Source organism: Neospora caninum, chromosome V (genome assembly GCF_000208865.1).
Source record: "Neospora caninum Liverpool complete genome, chromosome V".
Taxonomy (NCBI): domain Eukaryota; phylum Apicomplexa; class Conoidasida; order Eucoccidiorida; family Sarcocystidae; genus Neospora; species Neospora caninum.
In genome coordinates, this window is record NC_018391.1 from 1,595,442 (window position 1) to 1,612,380 (window position 16,939).

General features: G+C 52.9%; 3 protein-coding genes across 3 annotated transcripts; 1 reads left to right on the forward strand and 2 right to left on the reverse strand.

Moving 5' to 3' along the window:
* Nucleotides 1-942: 942 nt before the first annotated feature.
* Nucleotides 943-2,661, reverse strand: NCLIV_014040 (conserved hypothetical protein; the record flags this gene model as incomplete). The annotated part of the gene is made up of 3 exons (XM_003881594.1): nt 943-1,242; nt 1,638-1,904; nt 2,026-2,661. The coding sequence occupies 3 exons, from the start codon at nt 2,659-2,661 to the stop codon at nt 943-945; spliced, it is 1,203 nt and encodes a 400-aa protein (XP_003881643.1).
* Nucleotides 2,662-4,899: 2,238 nt separating this feature from the next.
* NCLIV_014050 (conserved hypothetical protein) lies at nt 4,900-6,175 on the forward strand (the record flags this gene model as incomplete). The annotated part of the gene is made up of 4 exons (XM_003881595.1): nt 4,900-5,577; nt 5,712-5,813; nt 5,948-6,042; nt 6,139-6,175. 4 exons carry the CDS (start codon nt 4,900-4,902, stop codon nt 6,173-6,175), a joined length of 912 nt encoding a protein of 303 aa, XP_003881644.1.
* Nucleotides 6,176-10,152: 3,977 nt separating this feature from the next.
* NCLIV_014060 (putative lysophospholipase) lies at nt 10,153-13,002 on the reverse strand (the record flags this gene model as incomplete). The annotated part of the gene is made up of 1 exon (XM_003881596.1): nt 10,153-13,002. The coding sequence occupies one exon, from the start codon at nt 13,000-13,002 to the stop codon at nt 10,153-10,155; it is 2,850 nt and encodes a 949-aa protein (XP_003881645.1).
* Nucleotides 13,003-16,939: the final 3,937 nt, after the last annotated feature.

Genomic DNA, 16,939 nt, shown 5'->3' on the forward strand with positions numbered 1-16,939 from the left:
TGGGCGTTTTATTGATCACTGAGGGCATTTGCCTGTACCGGCGCTTAGTACGGTAGATGCCAGATCGACATGACGCTGCCTAAAGGCTGGAAGACGGACGGATAGTTTTGTTTCAGAAGCAACCGACAAAGCGAAGCAGCCACCTCTTTTCGAAACATCTTCGATGTGTCAGTCAAAGACCTTAAAAAGGCAACGGTGTAGTTTCCATCACCAGTCCACCATCGAACTGAAACGGCTGTCTTACGTCACAAAATTAGCGTGCATGAAAACCAGCCGAGAAACCGTTCCTGCCACGAGACCAACAACGTGGTTAGAACCTGTGGGACGGTCTTCGTGTTGGTGAGAAAATCTATAAAAAATCTGTCACCTCTCGGAAGCTGCACGTTTTCAGATCGCACTACGAGCATTTGCTCCATGGGCGGAAAACGGTCGATAGATCGCAGGCGCACAAATAGGGGGGCGCATCCACCGTGAGAGTTTCAGAAAAAAACGAGACACTCTTGTTTATCCCAGAGCAGTAATAAGGGGATACCACTACACATTCTGGATGCCTTGGGTCAGGCTGACAAATGATGCTGGTATAAACAACATTAGCGAATTCCAACGAATTCGTCTGCTTCTCTGCACTGCCTTCTTTATCATCAGCGGCCCCCACGTTGCCAGGAAGAGAACTGGTGCCGCACTAGAAATAGAAAGCCTTACTTACCAACAGTCTGCTGAATCCGCGCCGCTACTTTGCTCACGAGACAACTGGAAAGGCGCACACCCTTTGGTTATTGAGAGCCTCAGTGTTCCTCTCTTTCGCGTTCTGGGGATGCCCAGCGCCCGGCCGCCAGAAACGATCACTGAAGCGGGGAACCCTCGAGGTGTACTTGGGATGATCCGGGGAGGCAATGGCGGCCAGCGGGCACTGACGCTGCCAAGCGTCGAGAGACTGGGCCTCTACAGCCTGTCGCTGCTTGGCTCCGAAGCAGCCTGAAATTCGCTGGGGGAAACCCCATATTCAGAGTGTGGCGTCTGCCGCTGGATCCCTTGGTGCTGATGGATCTGCTGCGGCTGTTCGGGGGCTGAGGCTCCCAGCTGTGCGACTTGGGCGGGGCGCTCTTGTTTCTCAAGTGTCGACGGTCGGTTCGTACATCCACCGACTCCTTCTCGCAATATGTAGTACATGGAGTCTTCGGCGTTAACGTTACCGTATACTGATTTTCTGTAATGCGATCGCGGCTTCGTGTCGGGGACAGGCTGTGAACAGCAAGCGACAAAAGTGAACACGGACACTGACGGACTGAGTCCAGTAAAAAACTTGTTCACTCACACACGGTATCCTATTTTGGCCGCATCCCAGCGGGTCCACTGAAAAGAGGGGAAATGTCCAAGCGAACGTTATCAGCCTTCGGATCCTTCATGCTTGTTGGCCGCCGCTGAAACTGCCCCTGCAGTGGGTGTGCTTCATGCATCCAACGGTATAAGCTGACGGCCACATGCGTGCCAGCGAGCCCATAGCTGTTGCTTTCTCCTCATCCGATGGGGTAGCGCGGACTTTTTTCGGTCGGCCCACGCACACTTTACCTACGATGAGTCGCTGATGCCGGACAGTACATGGCAGTAACGACTTGCTTCGCAGTTCCAAGACCTACCGTCAAGGAAGACGTCTGAAAGTGGCTTTTCTGGAGATACGAAGCTGCGGCGCCGGGAGCCTTTCCCTTCGCTTGGTTGTCTGCTGTCTGTTCTCCCTTGCGAGGGCAGAGCGTTCTATCCAGACTGCCAACTTCCATTGGATGGCGTCTGACGTCACGCGTTTCGAAGGGTCCGTCGGGGTTTGCAAACGGTGGCGACCGGTTTTTCACATCTGGAAGTCGATCGCTTCGTTGTGCATCAGATTCGACCGTGAGGAAGCGGTCCCACTGCAGCAGATGCAGACACACAAACCACCCTGCACGAGCAGCTCAAGGAAAATCGGGATTAGACCGTGCGTAATCGTATGTGCAGCGTCAGTGTCATCGGTACACCGGAGCAAACACGTACTTGCAGGTTGCTTCTTCCTCGACGATTGTACGCTCCCTGCATGCGTTTCCAGGTGTGATATGTAGCTTCTCGGTCGAGCAGCTCGTAGTCGAACTCTACACTCGCACTGCCGCCTTTTCTGCATGTGCAGAATTCCATTTTCCCGTCGATGGCTTGCCACCGTGTCTGAAAATGCCTTCTCTGGTCTGGCAGATCTCCCGCGCAGACCCGCAGATACGACCGCTTGCTGGGTCGGACCGCCGGATACGACGGCACCTGTCCTGCAGCACAACCTCCTTTCTCCGTAGGGAGAAAGCCTTCAGAATATCTGCGCTGCACGGGTGTGCAGGACAGAAGATCCCTGACTTTGTCACTGCAGCCTTTACCCGGATCCACACGTTTTCGAGTGTGCTGGTGAATCTCGTTCATGCGGCCGGCCTCGACGCCAGCCATCCCGGACCCGGAGGTCAACGATGAGACCTTTGGACGCCGGTGTTCCCCGATGATGTCTTGCCAAGAGTCATCAACAGGCTCACCACAAGTGCCTTTTCGCGCAGAGAACGAGGGTTTGCCTGCATAGCCAGTAAGGTCGAACATCCGCCGAAGACCCCTGTCTGGCGCCGGCAGTACGACCAGTCCAGCCGCCGACGTCGCCATTTTGTGGACGAGAGAGTAGGGCAGCGCGAAGATGTACTTTGGAAGTCACGTACTTGTCTAGCGCACAGCCACAAACAGTTTTGTTGCAGCAGCTTTCATCGACTCAGGAAGAGTGCGTCGAAACCTGTACAACAGCCGCGTCAGAAAAAGAACTGCGGACAAGACAAAAACGGGTCTGAGGCAGACCACGTGAAGTCGATTACTGAAGCGGAATGGACAGCGATCTGGCTCCACCACGATTCCTTCGTCCACGAATCAAAACCGTTCGACAACATCAATATCAAGGACGAGAAAGCGTATTGCCAAGCATCCGGAGGAATGCCGTACTGCTTTTTGCAGGCTAAAGTACAGTGGTGCAGTAGAGCCGTCAAACAGCATCTCTGCACAGGCTGATTCTGTTAGCTGGTTGGGACGTCAGCTGCAATAGAGCCGCCGTGTTCAGCTTGCAAAAGTGGCAATGGCGTTGTCCGCTCGTTCCAAATGGAAATCTGTGTCGCGATTGCACTATCAGGAAACAGGATTCGGACAAATTGTCGAAATAAAGGCAGAAAGCCTCATAGAAATTGCTGCATTGGGCCACCGAGGGACGGGCACATACTTCATTCTATTTGAGCCGTGGCATGGCAACTGGTTCGCAACAACTCTCTCCGGAAACAGCCCAGTTCCCTTCACATCCTACTGCACAGCTGCCCATTAACCTGGTGATCGACGTCTGCTTCGGCCGCTGCGTTCTTAGGCACGGCGTGATACCCTTCTCCGACGACGTTAGACCTGCCTGGGTGCCAGGCGCGAGTGGACTCGCCACATGTCTCGACGCGTCTAGCTAGCAAAGCTCGAACCAGTTTGCGACCAGTATACCAGCAAACGCGGCGTCGAGCAACTGCACGGCGGCTAGCCTGCGTCCACCAGGCGAGTACGGGGCAGATACTGACGATGGACGATCGCCGTTCTGCGTCCTGCAATGAAATGCCCTTGAAGCATCGCTCACCAAGCGCAGGCCTCAACCTGTTTTTTTTTCGTAGTTGAACGCAAGGGGACGACCTCGGCGACAGCTGCACGGGCGGGTGTGAACGGGAGAAACAGCTGCGGGGCAGTGTCGACGCAATTACGGAACGTAGACAAGACCGTGCGGCACCACGGTGACATCCTTTAGACATTTGGTCCAATCCGTTCCTCGATCTATCTTTTTTCGGCAACAAAACCCACACGCCTTTCTTTTCGTCTCTACAGAAGGGGGCACCACAAGTGTCTATGCTGTCCGGAACAGTCGCTGCTGTGCCGTGCTTCATAGTCTAGCGACGGTCTCCAGTCGCATCGTGACTTCTTCCCTGCCGCATGGCAAGGCTCGTTGCGAAGTGGTCCGTGGACCGACCGATTTCTGCCGTTTGAGTTCTTCCGGGGCCACCGCATATCGCAATTTCCATAGTTTGGTAAGAGTTACGGGTTGACGAAAGCCACAATACGGAACCAAGTGACGGTGTAATCTACACGGCAGCGTCTTGCTGTGACTGCAGGTCGTGTCGTGTGTGCCGTCTTTCTCAGTTGCTTGCCAGATTTATTGACACAATTAACGAGCGTTCCGCTATAGTTTCTACTTGTTTCGGTACAATTCACAAGCAGGGGAAACAATATCATCATGTGCCACTGCGATGGAAGCGGGTGGTAGCTAGTTTCTTGCAGTGCGTGTCTTCCATGTCGCGTGCGTTTCAGGCCGGACAGCGAAGTGGATTTCCAGAGTCATCGTCTACTGGGCAAGACCGCGGTTGTCATTGCGACGGTGACCTGAGGCTAGTGACCCCGTCGGAGCATTATGTTAAGTTTTTTTGTTTTGAGGCACGAATCCATTTTGCTTGTTTGGCAGTGTTCGCTTCTCATGTGAACACCAAGAAAGAAGTGAACATTGTGCTGTCCGGGGACCGCAGCTCTGCGCCGACGCTACTTTCTGTCTTGTGGCAGGACTGCACAATCGACGCCGGGTTCTCTCCCATAATACGCAGTTGGCAAATCCTGCGCTGCTGTAGCCACGAATTTGTGTGCTTAGACGGTGTCCATCATTGTCCGGGAAAGCCCTCTGATTTTGGGTATTTCGCAATTCTCTTTTCCTACGAACGCTCTATCTCCGTTATGGCCTTTCCATCGGATGCCTCGCCGACGGCAATCCCTGAAGGCAGGACCTCTGCCGCACATAGTATGGATTTATTGGATCGGGCAGGCTTCTCTGCAGCAGTTGTAAGCCCAATGACGCATCTAGAGTTCGACGTTGAGCGTCCTGCGGGAGTATCAAGCAAGAGGCTGACTCAGCTTCGGTCGGCTTCGTCACAGCAATCAGAAGACCGTGGACACGGCCCCCGGGGCCCCACTGCCTGCGTCGGCGCGGCGCTCCGAGACAACGTCAACGAAATCCTGCGGCCAGCAGTTGTGCCTCGTGCATCGAGTCCTGGTGCTGCTGCTCTAGATCGCATGCGTGTAGACGACTACGCCGGTATGCGTAGCGATGGAATTAATGAACTGCGGGCGCCGGTTCACCGGAGGTGCCCGGAAGGAGGAAAAAGGCGTGGCCTCATGACAAACAATGAGTCGGTTTTCGTATCCGATGTTCTCGGGCAGCATGGCCGCCCCATCAATGGGGCGTCGCAGTTCCAGGATCCTCGTGTTACCGATTACTTGCAGCAACAGTGCAAACCCAAGAGCCGAAGCCTGCAGAGGTATTACGGCCCGGAGGAACTCCACAAAGCGTTCTGCACCAAGTTCGAGGTGGTGGACAAAACTTCCGGTCGGACTGAAATCATGACAGCACGGCGGCCTGGGTCAGCAGCTGCCGTCGTCAGTCTCTGCGATTTCGATGCCTACATTCCGAGACCGCATAAATATACCAGCTGTCAGAAGCAAATCAGTAACATTGAGAACACACCGCTGGTAAGTGGTGTTAGCAACGAGTTGGAGTCCGTCCCATTCCCAAGCCTATTTGAAAGGAATCATCTTTCTGGTCACGCATGTATTCATCCGAAAGCATGGCCTCTCTCTCTTGGATGTGTAAATTATTGTCTCAGGGTCTAATGCCACGAAAAGGCGCGGAAGCACCTCACAAGCCGTACTTTACTCAGACGGCGGCGGATATCTGCAAGAAACAAAGCCAGCTCCGTTGCCAGGATGTAAGTGGGCGAAGACTCGCTCTCGATTCGTTTGCTGACAGTTTTACACATTAGGCCTCATCTTCACCACCTCGTTTTGGAGAGTCACTGGTCTTAAACGAATAGGATGGCGGGCCATTTTGTCCTTGCATCAGCCTGAGGTTACTGTGCATGGACAACAGAAGTACCACGTGGCCAGCAAGGCCAGCCTCGCACGAGCTTTCCAAATCAGTTCCATGCTTTTGGTCAGGTATGTGCTATCGGAATGTGGCGTAGTCGTGATCATGCCCGGTGGGAAACGCAGGCTAAAGTGACGATCACCGATGTGAATTGCGTCGAATTTCAGAGTTGGCTCGCACCTGGAGACGGTGCACGGACAATGAGACATCTGGGTCAGAGTAAGCGCCACGTGGCGCTTGCCTGGCATGACCGGCCCACCAGTCACATTATATATCACCAACCGCCGCCGGTTCACTCGCCTCTCGTCTGCCAAGCGGACCACGCAAGAAGTTCCGCCTTGTAGGTCCAACTAGGCGCAGGAAACCAGCACAGCAGCAGCAGAATTGCGGCGCTTCGCCAACATCACGGAGGATAGGCTCACGAGCAATACTGGCCCCTCGTCCAACCCGCGTCAATTCTGAGCACCCTTCGGGTTTCCACCAGCGCTCCCGGAACCTCAACATGGTGGCCGCATAAAAACAGGCAAGCTGCCGTGAGCAGCGACACACTAGAACGCGAACGTCAATAACTTGTGTGCGAAAGAGGTGCCACCAAGTCCATCTTTGTGTAACGATATGAGAGAGACCGTCATAGATCAGAAAGTTCAAGGCAAGGCTTTGTAAGGGATGCAGTAGCAGTATAAACAATAACGTGAATGAACGCCAGATACCAGCAGCTCATGAAGCGCCAGCACATGGGTTTTGCCACAACGGGAGCAGGAGATACAAGGCAATGTTAAGTGCCCTCAGTTACGGACCCAAGATCACTATTTAGAGGCAGTGCATACCATGAAGGACCGAGTTTTTGGCGAAACTGGGAGGATGCGTAAGCGTTGAGTTAGAAGTAGCCATAGGCAGGGGGCGTGAGCAAGGCGGGCATGTATCACCAACAGGCTGCACACGCGGGTACGGGCAGCTTCTACGAGGATGCACTGGGTGTCACCCCTTCGTGTGACGCGTCTCCAGTTTACGTGGAGACTTTTGTGACGTTCTTGGGAATAATGCTCAAAAATGTGCAAGTGACTATGCAACTCGAGCACGCACTCTGTTTTTTTTGGACATCCCTGTCTGATATTGTGCAAATTGGGGGAAGCCTTTCACAGAGCAATGTAGATGTCCGGTTGCTCCTTAGAACGGCCACGCGTGTGCGCAGCTAAACAAAGAGGGCTAGCACACTGTCTACGGTGGGCATCGCCTTGTGCAATCGAAAAACGGAGTGGCAGTTTCATCGTGACTGGGGCCTTGCCGGCTGGGTGGTGCCACTGCACGCAAAATGCGTTGTATCAATGGCCGCAAGCCGCTGCGATGGTTGTGAGAACACTGTGTTAGTATTGGAGGTGTGTTTCGTGAGGTTTGCGTCAGCATCTTCTCGGAAACGTTCGTAGACCCCAACGCGTGTTTCTTTACGACTTCATTGGCCTTTGTTTGTCCTGTGCTTCGAGTCGATCCAACGAAAACAGAGTTTCTTCACATCTGAGGGATACCTGTAAAACGCAACAACTTTAGGGCAGTAGGGGGTAGATTGCAGAACCCATTTCTGGGCTAGTGATGCCTGGACTGTGCTGACGGCACCGCTCGCAGATACACCTCGGTCCACAATATGTAACACCAAGAGCAATCCAGGAAAACAGAGGCACAGAGTCGATTGGTGGTTTCGAACCATATTTATTTGGGTAAGGAGCAAATCGAGCTAACCTTCGATACCTTGTCCCTGTAGCAGCATGGCCCCCGTCAAACGCATGCGTGTATCGACCCCGAACAGTTGGGCTGCGGCCCAGAGGTATTTTCTGGTTCTCTTCGCACATTTGTCGTATTGTTCATTCAGGCACAACTTTAGGGAAGCAAGATTAAACTGCCTTCAGGCATGCTAAAAGCAGAATATTCGCCACCAGCCATGCCACCCGGTGGCAAATGGAACAGCAGTCATGAGCACAATACCGATTTTTCTGTTGGAGCGCAGAACAGGATTGTCAGAAAAGGAACTCCGGGGAAATGGAGGGGTGTACTTATTGGTCAAAAAAGGTCCGATTGTAGCAGTTGAACGGTTTTTGCAGCATCCAGGTAATTCAGAACATAAAGGACAGGTTCAGTGCTATCGTGGTGGTGCGCTCTTGGGCATATCAGCCGGATCCACAAGGTTTCGTAGGGAATGCAACCTTAATCGAAAAGAGTAGCTTTGCTGTATTTACTGGCCAGCAATTCACAAGCATCAAGCGAACGCATAAACAGTTCCTCCGGACGGATGGCAATCGAGGATTCATGTTATCCTCTGCTAAACAGAAACGATACTAACACGCTGCGCGCCCGCAGGGCAATAACTAGTGGTCTTTCCATGATACAGAATTGCTTCAAGGTGTGTTTGTGCAAATGCCCTATGAATATCGCTGTGTCCCGATGAACGATGGCCCTATAACTGTTTTGCGGTGGTGCCACATATCGCCGAACGGATCAGTGGAACGGTCGCGCCACGTTTGTACCACTGTCATGTGCGTGACGAAGAATTCCACGCGTCATTTCAAAGGAACTGCTTGGGTTATCATTGGTGTGTTCCACCTTTCAAGCACTTACTTTGGCTCGATCCACATCCGGAACATGGCCGCCTCTACTCGCCCGGTAGGCGCCTTCACTCACAGGTATCTTGCAAGTGATGTCTCTCACGTTTCGCGTATGGAACGACGCTGTTGTAAACAGGACGGCCGTGCAAGAGCGAAGGTCTTCTGAGGTACTTCCGTATACCCTTAAAATTTCTGTATGACGTTTTCCACTTGACTTCTCAGTACCACGGCAAACACCACGGGTGTGGCTTGTCGCAGAAATACGTATATATATAACTACCTCAGAGTGCTTCGAAGTCATTCAGTGATGTACAAATCAACTATATAATAACCATGTGACCTCACAACTTCGGTACTATTCACAGACCGCTCTGCAGCCACTATATCCGCTCTATGGACCGGCAGGAGCTGGAACGATTGCCCGCGGGGACGATGCGCTGTGGACTGTTACAGCGTGGCGGGTTCAAAAAAAAAGAGCAAGAAACGCTCACCCGCGGTAGCACATGAAACTCGCCTCTGTGCCCGAGGACGTAATTCCGATGCAGCCAAGTCAGCCCGTGCTCACGCAGCGCATCTGCGTTAGGCTGTGTCTGTCGTCCATCAGCACGCCCACGAAGTCCGCAGCTGCTGGGGATAATACTGCATAGGAGGTGGTCATTGCCGCTACTCAGCTGCGCTGCATGGTAGTTCAGTCTACTGTCCCGATCGCGACATGGCAGTCAATGATGGCAATGTAAACTTTACCCTACTCAGCAGTCTAGACACGCTGTCGCTCCCAAGCACCTGGATTCCCGCTGACGCCTAGATCTGAAGCACGACGTCACACCGTTCACACCGGCATCACTCTGTTTCCCTCCGGACACGTAGACCCAGAGCCGTTTTGCTGCGAAGTGTCATACGCGTCGTCACCAAGGTACTCGGGACCGCTGTGCTGATGATGCGCAGTTTCGTTCACAATTTTGGTAGATAAACGCCCCGTATTCCAGTCCACGTGCACACACGTTATGAAACAATGAACATAACCGTCTGACGCCGAGCGCCAACGGCGAGGAGTGAACACGAAAGAGTAATATGCTTGTCGATGAAAAAGAGGGTAAAGCTCTCCTGCTGCAACGGAGACGCAGATGCTTGTTACCTCAGCCGAGCTGAGAGTAACTTCACGGAAAGCTCAGATAATGTGAGAGCACAAAGTGTAGTTCTTGGTTTTCTCTCTAAATACATACACAGATCACTTCCAATGATACACCCGCTCCACGACGCTACTGACACAATCTTTGCCAGTCGAGCATCACAAGCGTACCCCACGGACAGCACCCTAATCGTCCTTACACTATTTACTATCTCTAATCTCACAGTTGCGACACCCTCTCCACCGATACGCCATCTCCTCATGGTGGCTCTGTGACGTGGCGATGCTATGTCGGTGGACGCACATCGCCATTTCCTGCTAAGCACGGAGCCTTCGTCGTAATGTCTTTAGCTCATTCGGTTTAGGGTTCACAACTGCGTTACTCAAAATCCAACACCCCCGGTCTCAGGTGATGTCATTGACGAGGCAATCCGAATGTTGACGGTTGACTGCGTCAGTCAATTCGCGGCCTTGGCGCCATTGGCAGAGCGATTCACTTTTTGCCAGACGAGTTCACGCTCTTCAAGATCACCGAGGACGGGCAGAATCCACTGATCAAGAAGCTTGGCAGCAAGCTGGCCGTCTTTGTCTTCCTGGCAAAGGGAATGGTACATATCCGGGACCAGCCACATGGCCGTGCGCGCGTGATTGCCGTTGCCTGTTGCTGCGCCATAACGGAAGAAGAGACGCATGTAGTCTTCTGGTTTTTGAGTCCGCAGGCGTTCGACTTCTTCGACTGGTACTCGGCGGCCGCTTTCATCTACTACAACCCCCTGCACATTCCTCCATAGCCTTTTCTGTTCCCAGAAAACGGGCTGCGGCACGGGCTTTTCAACTGGCTCACCGCCAGCGATGCAGTTGAAGAACCAGCTGCTTTGCTCTTTCTTCTGCTTCGCCGCTTCTTTCTGAAGACGTTCGCGCTCTCCAATTTCGTCAATCAATGCCTTTACCGAATCGGTTGCTTCCATCATGACAATCCTGTCAACCAGCCTCACTTTTGCTTCAACTAGGTCAACACGACGCACCCGGCCCGTCGAACCCCCGCAGCACGCCAGCGGCCCGACGCCTCTCGCTGGCACTTCCTTCACCCACTTGACTTCTTCCACTCCAACGAAGCCTGCTTCCGCCTCGCGTTTCGCCCTCTGTAGGTCTTCCGTATCAAATCGCTGCAAGTACGAGGGACGAACAAACGTCCCTTGGCGTGACATACCCTCTGTGGCTTCTTCCGTGGTCTTAAGCTGCAAGTCTTTGTCGAGGCGCATATTCACTTCCATCAGCTTCTTCACACGCTCCTGTACAGCTTCGTTGTCACCTGTCTCTGTCTCTTCCGACTGCGCCTCCGTATTCGATGCGGCTTCATATCCATCAGTCTGATTTGCAGATTCCTCATTCTGAGAGGTGACGGACTCACGGCAAATGTCGTCCACAAATTCCTGACCTCGTGAACCCTGCACCTGGCCTGAAGGACTGCCAGCCGGGGACGACCCCTTGGGCGGGGACACCTGGGACTGACCGGGCGAACCCGCCGTCACTGGGCGGTTCGTGACGACTTCAACCCAGCCGCTGTCGTCGCTCTCGGTGCTGAATTCAACCGCAGTGAGCTTCGCAGAGTCATCATCCTGACGCACATCGGGGTGCCGGCAAGACGAGCAAGATCCGATGTACTCTTCCTCTGGCAGTTCACCAAGCTGAACGAGGATCTCCCTCGAGGCCTGGATACGGCCTCCAATCCTCTTGAAGAAGTAGGCAGTGCCGCGGGGATTGGCTGTTGTGTCTGCCAAACTCTGAACTAGCAGAACGTTCACATAGTACGCCAACTTTGCCCGCTCCGACAGGCGTGATGCCAGAGGCCCGCGGGAGGCGTTTCTCTCTGCCTCCTGAGCGGCTGCCCGTTCCTGCAGACGCCACGGCCTCGAAGACAATTCCTGGTCTTCAAATTCATCCTTGAGCCACGGGGCGAGGTCAGGAACCTCGGGAATGTCCTTGTTCTTGTCGACTATCAAAGAGGCCAAGACGCTCGGCGGCTTTGTACGCATCATTTCCATCCACCGACGATGCTTCTCTTGCCAGTCTTTCAAGGAAAAGGTGTGCGCTGAATCGCGCTCAACTGGCGTCAAAAGCCACCGGGCGTCATCGACTGCCGAGTCGATGCCTTGCCGAATTTGGTTGTAAAGCGCCTGCGGGGTCAGACCTTTGATCGTCATAGTGTCATTCTTGTACCAGACGTTGTAGTCTGGCATGAGCGGATTCTCCTGATGCATACGGAAGCCCAACAAGCCCGCCAGTGGGTGCGGTGAATCGCTGGACGATCCAAAGCAGCGCGCAAGTCTCGTCATGATTCCCTCGTTTGCGTGTTTTTTTCCCTTATGCATCTCCTCAGGAGTGATCTCCTTCAGCGTGAGCAGCGGGGACAACAACACAAGTCCAGCGATAGGGATGGGCCGTGCTTGCACCGTGATGTGCTCCACTGGAACCTCCTTCTTCCCCTTGCCTGTGTGCAGGCAGTACTGCGTCTCGGTGGCATACTGCAGGCCCCGTGCCTCATTGCCCGCCTGGGAATTTTGCGATGTTCCCGTCGTACTAAACTGATCCGACACGCCCGCATCGGCAGATTTCTGTGGAGGAACGTGGGGTTTGCCCAGCTTCCCTTGACGTGCAAGCATCTCAACAGCCCGCGCCGCAATCGTTGCCCCCAAGCCCTGTCCAACGATGAAAATGGGGAGCGTGGAGTGGCGGCAAACCTCTTCCAGGAGCCAGCACGTATCCTCAGCGAATTCATCGAAACTGCATGGCAATTCGTAGTTTTTCCCCTCAACGACCTTCGAAAGGCCATGGCCCTGTAGATCAATCGCATGAACATCCAGGCCCGCGTCATTGAATTTTTGCACCCACGAGCCCTCATAGTGTGAGGCTTTCCGCATGCGCATGAACTCCTTTTTCTCTGTTTCGGTGGCATCGGGATCTTCTTCCATCTGCTCTCGTTCTTCCTTCGAGAGCGGAGGCAGGTGCTTGAGCCACTCAAACATCGTATGGGTACCTTGGTCATGAAGGAGCACAACCGCACCCCGAGCTGCGCCCGTGGTTGTGGGCCATGTGTATCGCACAACAGGTTTATCCTTCACATTGTGGAAAATGGCAACTTGTGGGTAGCGCAGCTCGACGTAGTCGATCGAGAAGGGTGGCAACCGCGGGTGCGGCCATTCTTCCAGCTTCGTCTCAGAGGTGCAAATGACCGACGGGCAAACAGCCACGTCCGTCTCGGCGGGGGACTGAGGCGACGCCGATGTAACACCAGACGGAGGTGCCATGCTGGTTCAAAACGAAGAAACCTAGTGGGGAAAACGCCGATCCCGTCCGCTCGGGTGCTGGTTCTGTGCCCGGCGTACCAAGCCGCTGACTCCCGGGCAAGGGCGACTACGTAGTACCGCACAGAAACCCAGGAAGCACGAAGTTCACTTTCAATGACACCAGAAAGCGATCATCATTCAATCACATCGCCCGATGACCCGGCCGCTGGTACAGGTTTTCGCGCACTCGATGGGAGCGCGCACCGTCGAGCTCTCGAGACGCTTAGAGGTCCAATCGGACGGAGCTACACGTTTAAAACGCGCGCGGTTTGCTGCACTGGTACGTTTTGTGTGTTGCCCGCAACATCCAAAGATGAAAAAAAAAGCAAACTGTGCGATGTGGCCTAATCCCAAAACAACGTACGGAAATGTAGCTCGACTCAGGTATGAGGTGTTGTACGCGCTTCTCCCGTCGCATCGCGATTGTCGAGCTTTACACGTGCCGGAACTTCCCGCCCAGCGCAATCGTGACTCGCGGAGTGGAAGCTGTCGGAAATGCGCTGCGTCCGCCAAGGCCGGTAGGGCTGTGCGCGAAGAACGCGGGGATACACAGGGTGCAAAGTGCACCGGACGAGCACCCTCGGAAAGGTGGAAACTGAAGCAAACTTGGCTAAGTTGACCCTCCTGCCGTTCTTTTGCTTAACGGTGACTGAAACACACAGAGGGCCTAGCCAACATTGGCCGGCAGTGAGCGCATCCAGTCCAGGTTAAGAGCGGGGCCACACTGTCGCTCCTGCGATTTCCACGCGGACGTTTCCAGCAAATTCTGGGCACACCATTTACCTATCGGTGTGCCTTAAAATATTCTTAAAGTTTGATTTTCGTGGTTGCAGCCACACCTCTGCTGCAGAAGGTTCTGCTTTTCGACTAAGAATTATTCGTTTTGCTCGTGAAGCTATATATTATCAGACAGCTGCCCGAACGAACGCAACGCTGCAAACAGGTGCACGAACTGGTGTGCACGCGTCGATAAAAGGCTCGAATGAACAAAGGATTTCATGGCAAAAGACAGAACAACTCTTTGGCGCACTTCCTAACTCTGTGGGTGTCGTTATAACATGTGTCGTGCTGGAACTAGGAGGTAACTCTGAAGCGCCCTTTGCCGGTGCCCTACGTCGTCCAGCGCTCCTCGCACCGAGGACACTTGTGAGTTGTATTCATAACGAAGAACAAAGCTCACGCGTTGTCACACTCCCCAGGTGACGGAGTGGGCAAGTAGTGCAGAACACGAGAGCTCCACGCATATGCGTCCCACGCGCAGATGGCGGTCTGAGGCGCGAGGGGTGTGGCAGCCCTCATACGATCTTTTCAACTCTAGCCTAAGTAGCGGCCCCACAGGCCCTGATCAATAGTTGGCACAAGGGGCCCCGGGATGTTCTAGACGATGTGTCAGGCTGTCTTCTGTCACACTAAACTCGTGCAATCTTTGGGGATGCCGAACGTGGCTCTACTGTTCAAGTTCGTCCGTCTACCAATAGCTGCATCGCGCCTCCACAATTAGTCACTGTTTCGCGTGTGTCCTCTCCAGGGAATTCTGGTATGATGAACAAGCCGTGGAAGGTGTCTTGGTTTCTAGATGGGACCGCTGCTGATCGGGGAACCGCGAATGCGCGGGTACCCCGAGTCGCCAGCCTGCTGGTTCGTGTAAAGTGTGAATCCCTCTCGTAATGGTGTCTGTAAAAGAACACTCGAATACACTTGCACGCCTTCTACCATTTGGAAGAAAGGCTTCACTGGCTGCTTCTGCTCTTTGTCCGATTCCGTCTGTCTGGGGACACTAAATTTCGCATTTCGTGGGGTGCTTGTCGCGGGTGCCTCGAGGAGCATCGTGCAAGAAGGAATGAAAGACGAGCGCAATGGAATAAAAAAGAAAACAATCCATTTGCGCATGTTGCTGTTGCTTGCTATGAGCATGAATGCGTATCTCTCATGCTGCACAGAACAAAGCGGTTGGATCGCGCCGGAACTCGCTGCAACGCCGCCGATTGCGTTGTGTCTGTGACAATGAACCCGAACATCCGTGGTGCTACTGAGACATCAACCCGGTCTGGCCCGTATCCTTCTCGCCAATCAGCAGGAAGTTCATCATCCATATCTGTGAGCAAAGTATTATCCCAATTTGGAAAAAAGGTACTGAAGTAGCACTCCTTCACGCTGTGGTTCTGGCGCAGTCTCATGTGCATATATCGAGAGGCACATAGGGCAGGACCCGATCGCGAAGAGAGTGCAAGAAGATTATTACGTGCCGCACATCGGTCAAAAGTTTCCACGCGCTCTTCCAGGCAACTCATGAGACCTAAGGAGCATGTGTTGATGTCATGAAGATCTTGGACACCCATATCTCAGAATGCAAGACCTTCTGCGTGAGTAGACAGCAACGTACTGACTGCTTCACCATTTATTAGGCTCGGTTTAGAAGCCAACAGCATATCTCGAGAGCCAATACTTTCTGTGGCTCTGTTCTAAACCAAAGTATTTTGATTATCTTGGAAGCTTTTTACAGATGAGTCTTATCGTCAATCGCCGCGGCTTTTCGTGGAGGCAAAGGCGTCTGACAGTCTAAAGGTATCGCAAAATTTACAGTTTACGGCGAATGCAAGGGGCCACTTATGGCTCACTATCCGGTTCCTCACGGTATGTTCGGGCGCAAAACAATTCCGGAAAATGTTTTGAATCCTTATATCCCGTCGAGCAACATGTCTATCCTCCTCCACACAGGATAAATTCAAGCGGAATCATTACATCAGCAACAGTCACAGTGATTTTGCTCTGTGGTATGCCTTCTTTGGTGTAAAGAACCGCACCAGTACACGGCAATTGATCGAATGGAGTTGTTCGGCGTGCACATGTTGTCGTTCTGGGGGTTCGACCTATTCTAAACCCACCGATGCCGCAGTCGTAGACCCGATACTTCGGCGGTACGGAACCAGAATAGAACCTCATAGCAATCTCTCACTGCCGAGGTAGAGGCGGAACCCTGAATCCTAATTTCTCTCTTTCAAAAGTATTCCTAAACGGCAGCTTTCGACGCATACCCAACGTCTTGTACTTAGCATGCGGCAGAACTCCTAACTTATGGATGGGCTTTAACCGGATCCAAGTTCTATTGCTTTTCATGGCCGACATGTTAAGGGCATTAAGTATAGTGGTGTCCAGCGTATATTCGAAAAACCAGCATTTGTATAGAAGATATACGAATATCGTGATATTCACTCCGCTAGTCTCCTTCCTGATGTTAGTCTCTACGGAATACTCGGATCGGATTGACGGAGCACTCCTGGTGAGGGCCTTAGTTCCTGGCCTTCTCTTCCCATCCGCTAAGCCCATTCCTGGGATGAGCACAGGAAGCTGCCCGGCAACTACAATCGCAGGAAAAGCCGTTCCCTTCTTGATAGTTGTGCGCAAGGGCTCTGATCGGTTGAGGGACATAGCGGCACTGTAAGCTGAGGTTAGTGAACGAACGGCCACCAGCAACAACCCTTTGTAGAGTCACTGGGTGGCTAGAACCCAATGTATGTGTTCTGTTTTCAAGCGCAGCGCGGTCACACACACAATCCATTTGCTTATTGAAAAAGTAACATGTCGCGTACATTCCTTAATGTCTAGAGCAATACAGCATGAATAGGTAGTAAAGCGCGGGGTGTGGCTGTTGCACATCAGCTTTAGATACTGCTAAAATAGCAGCTAAATGCCGCTCAAGCATGCGGGTTTTCGGTTTTCCCTGAAATCGATTTGGAAGGCGATGCGGTAATACCGTAAGTACATAATATAAACTTCCGGCGAGAAGTGAAACGGATTTCAGAGAAAGAGGTGCTTAGCGGGTAAGTTAGTGTCTATAAAAATATACCCGAGTGTTAACTGAGTTAATTTAATCTCAACCCAATAAAATCGCAACTCA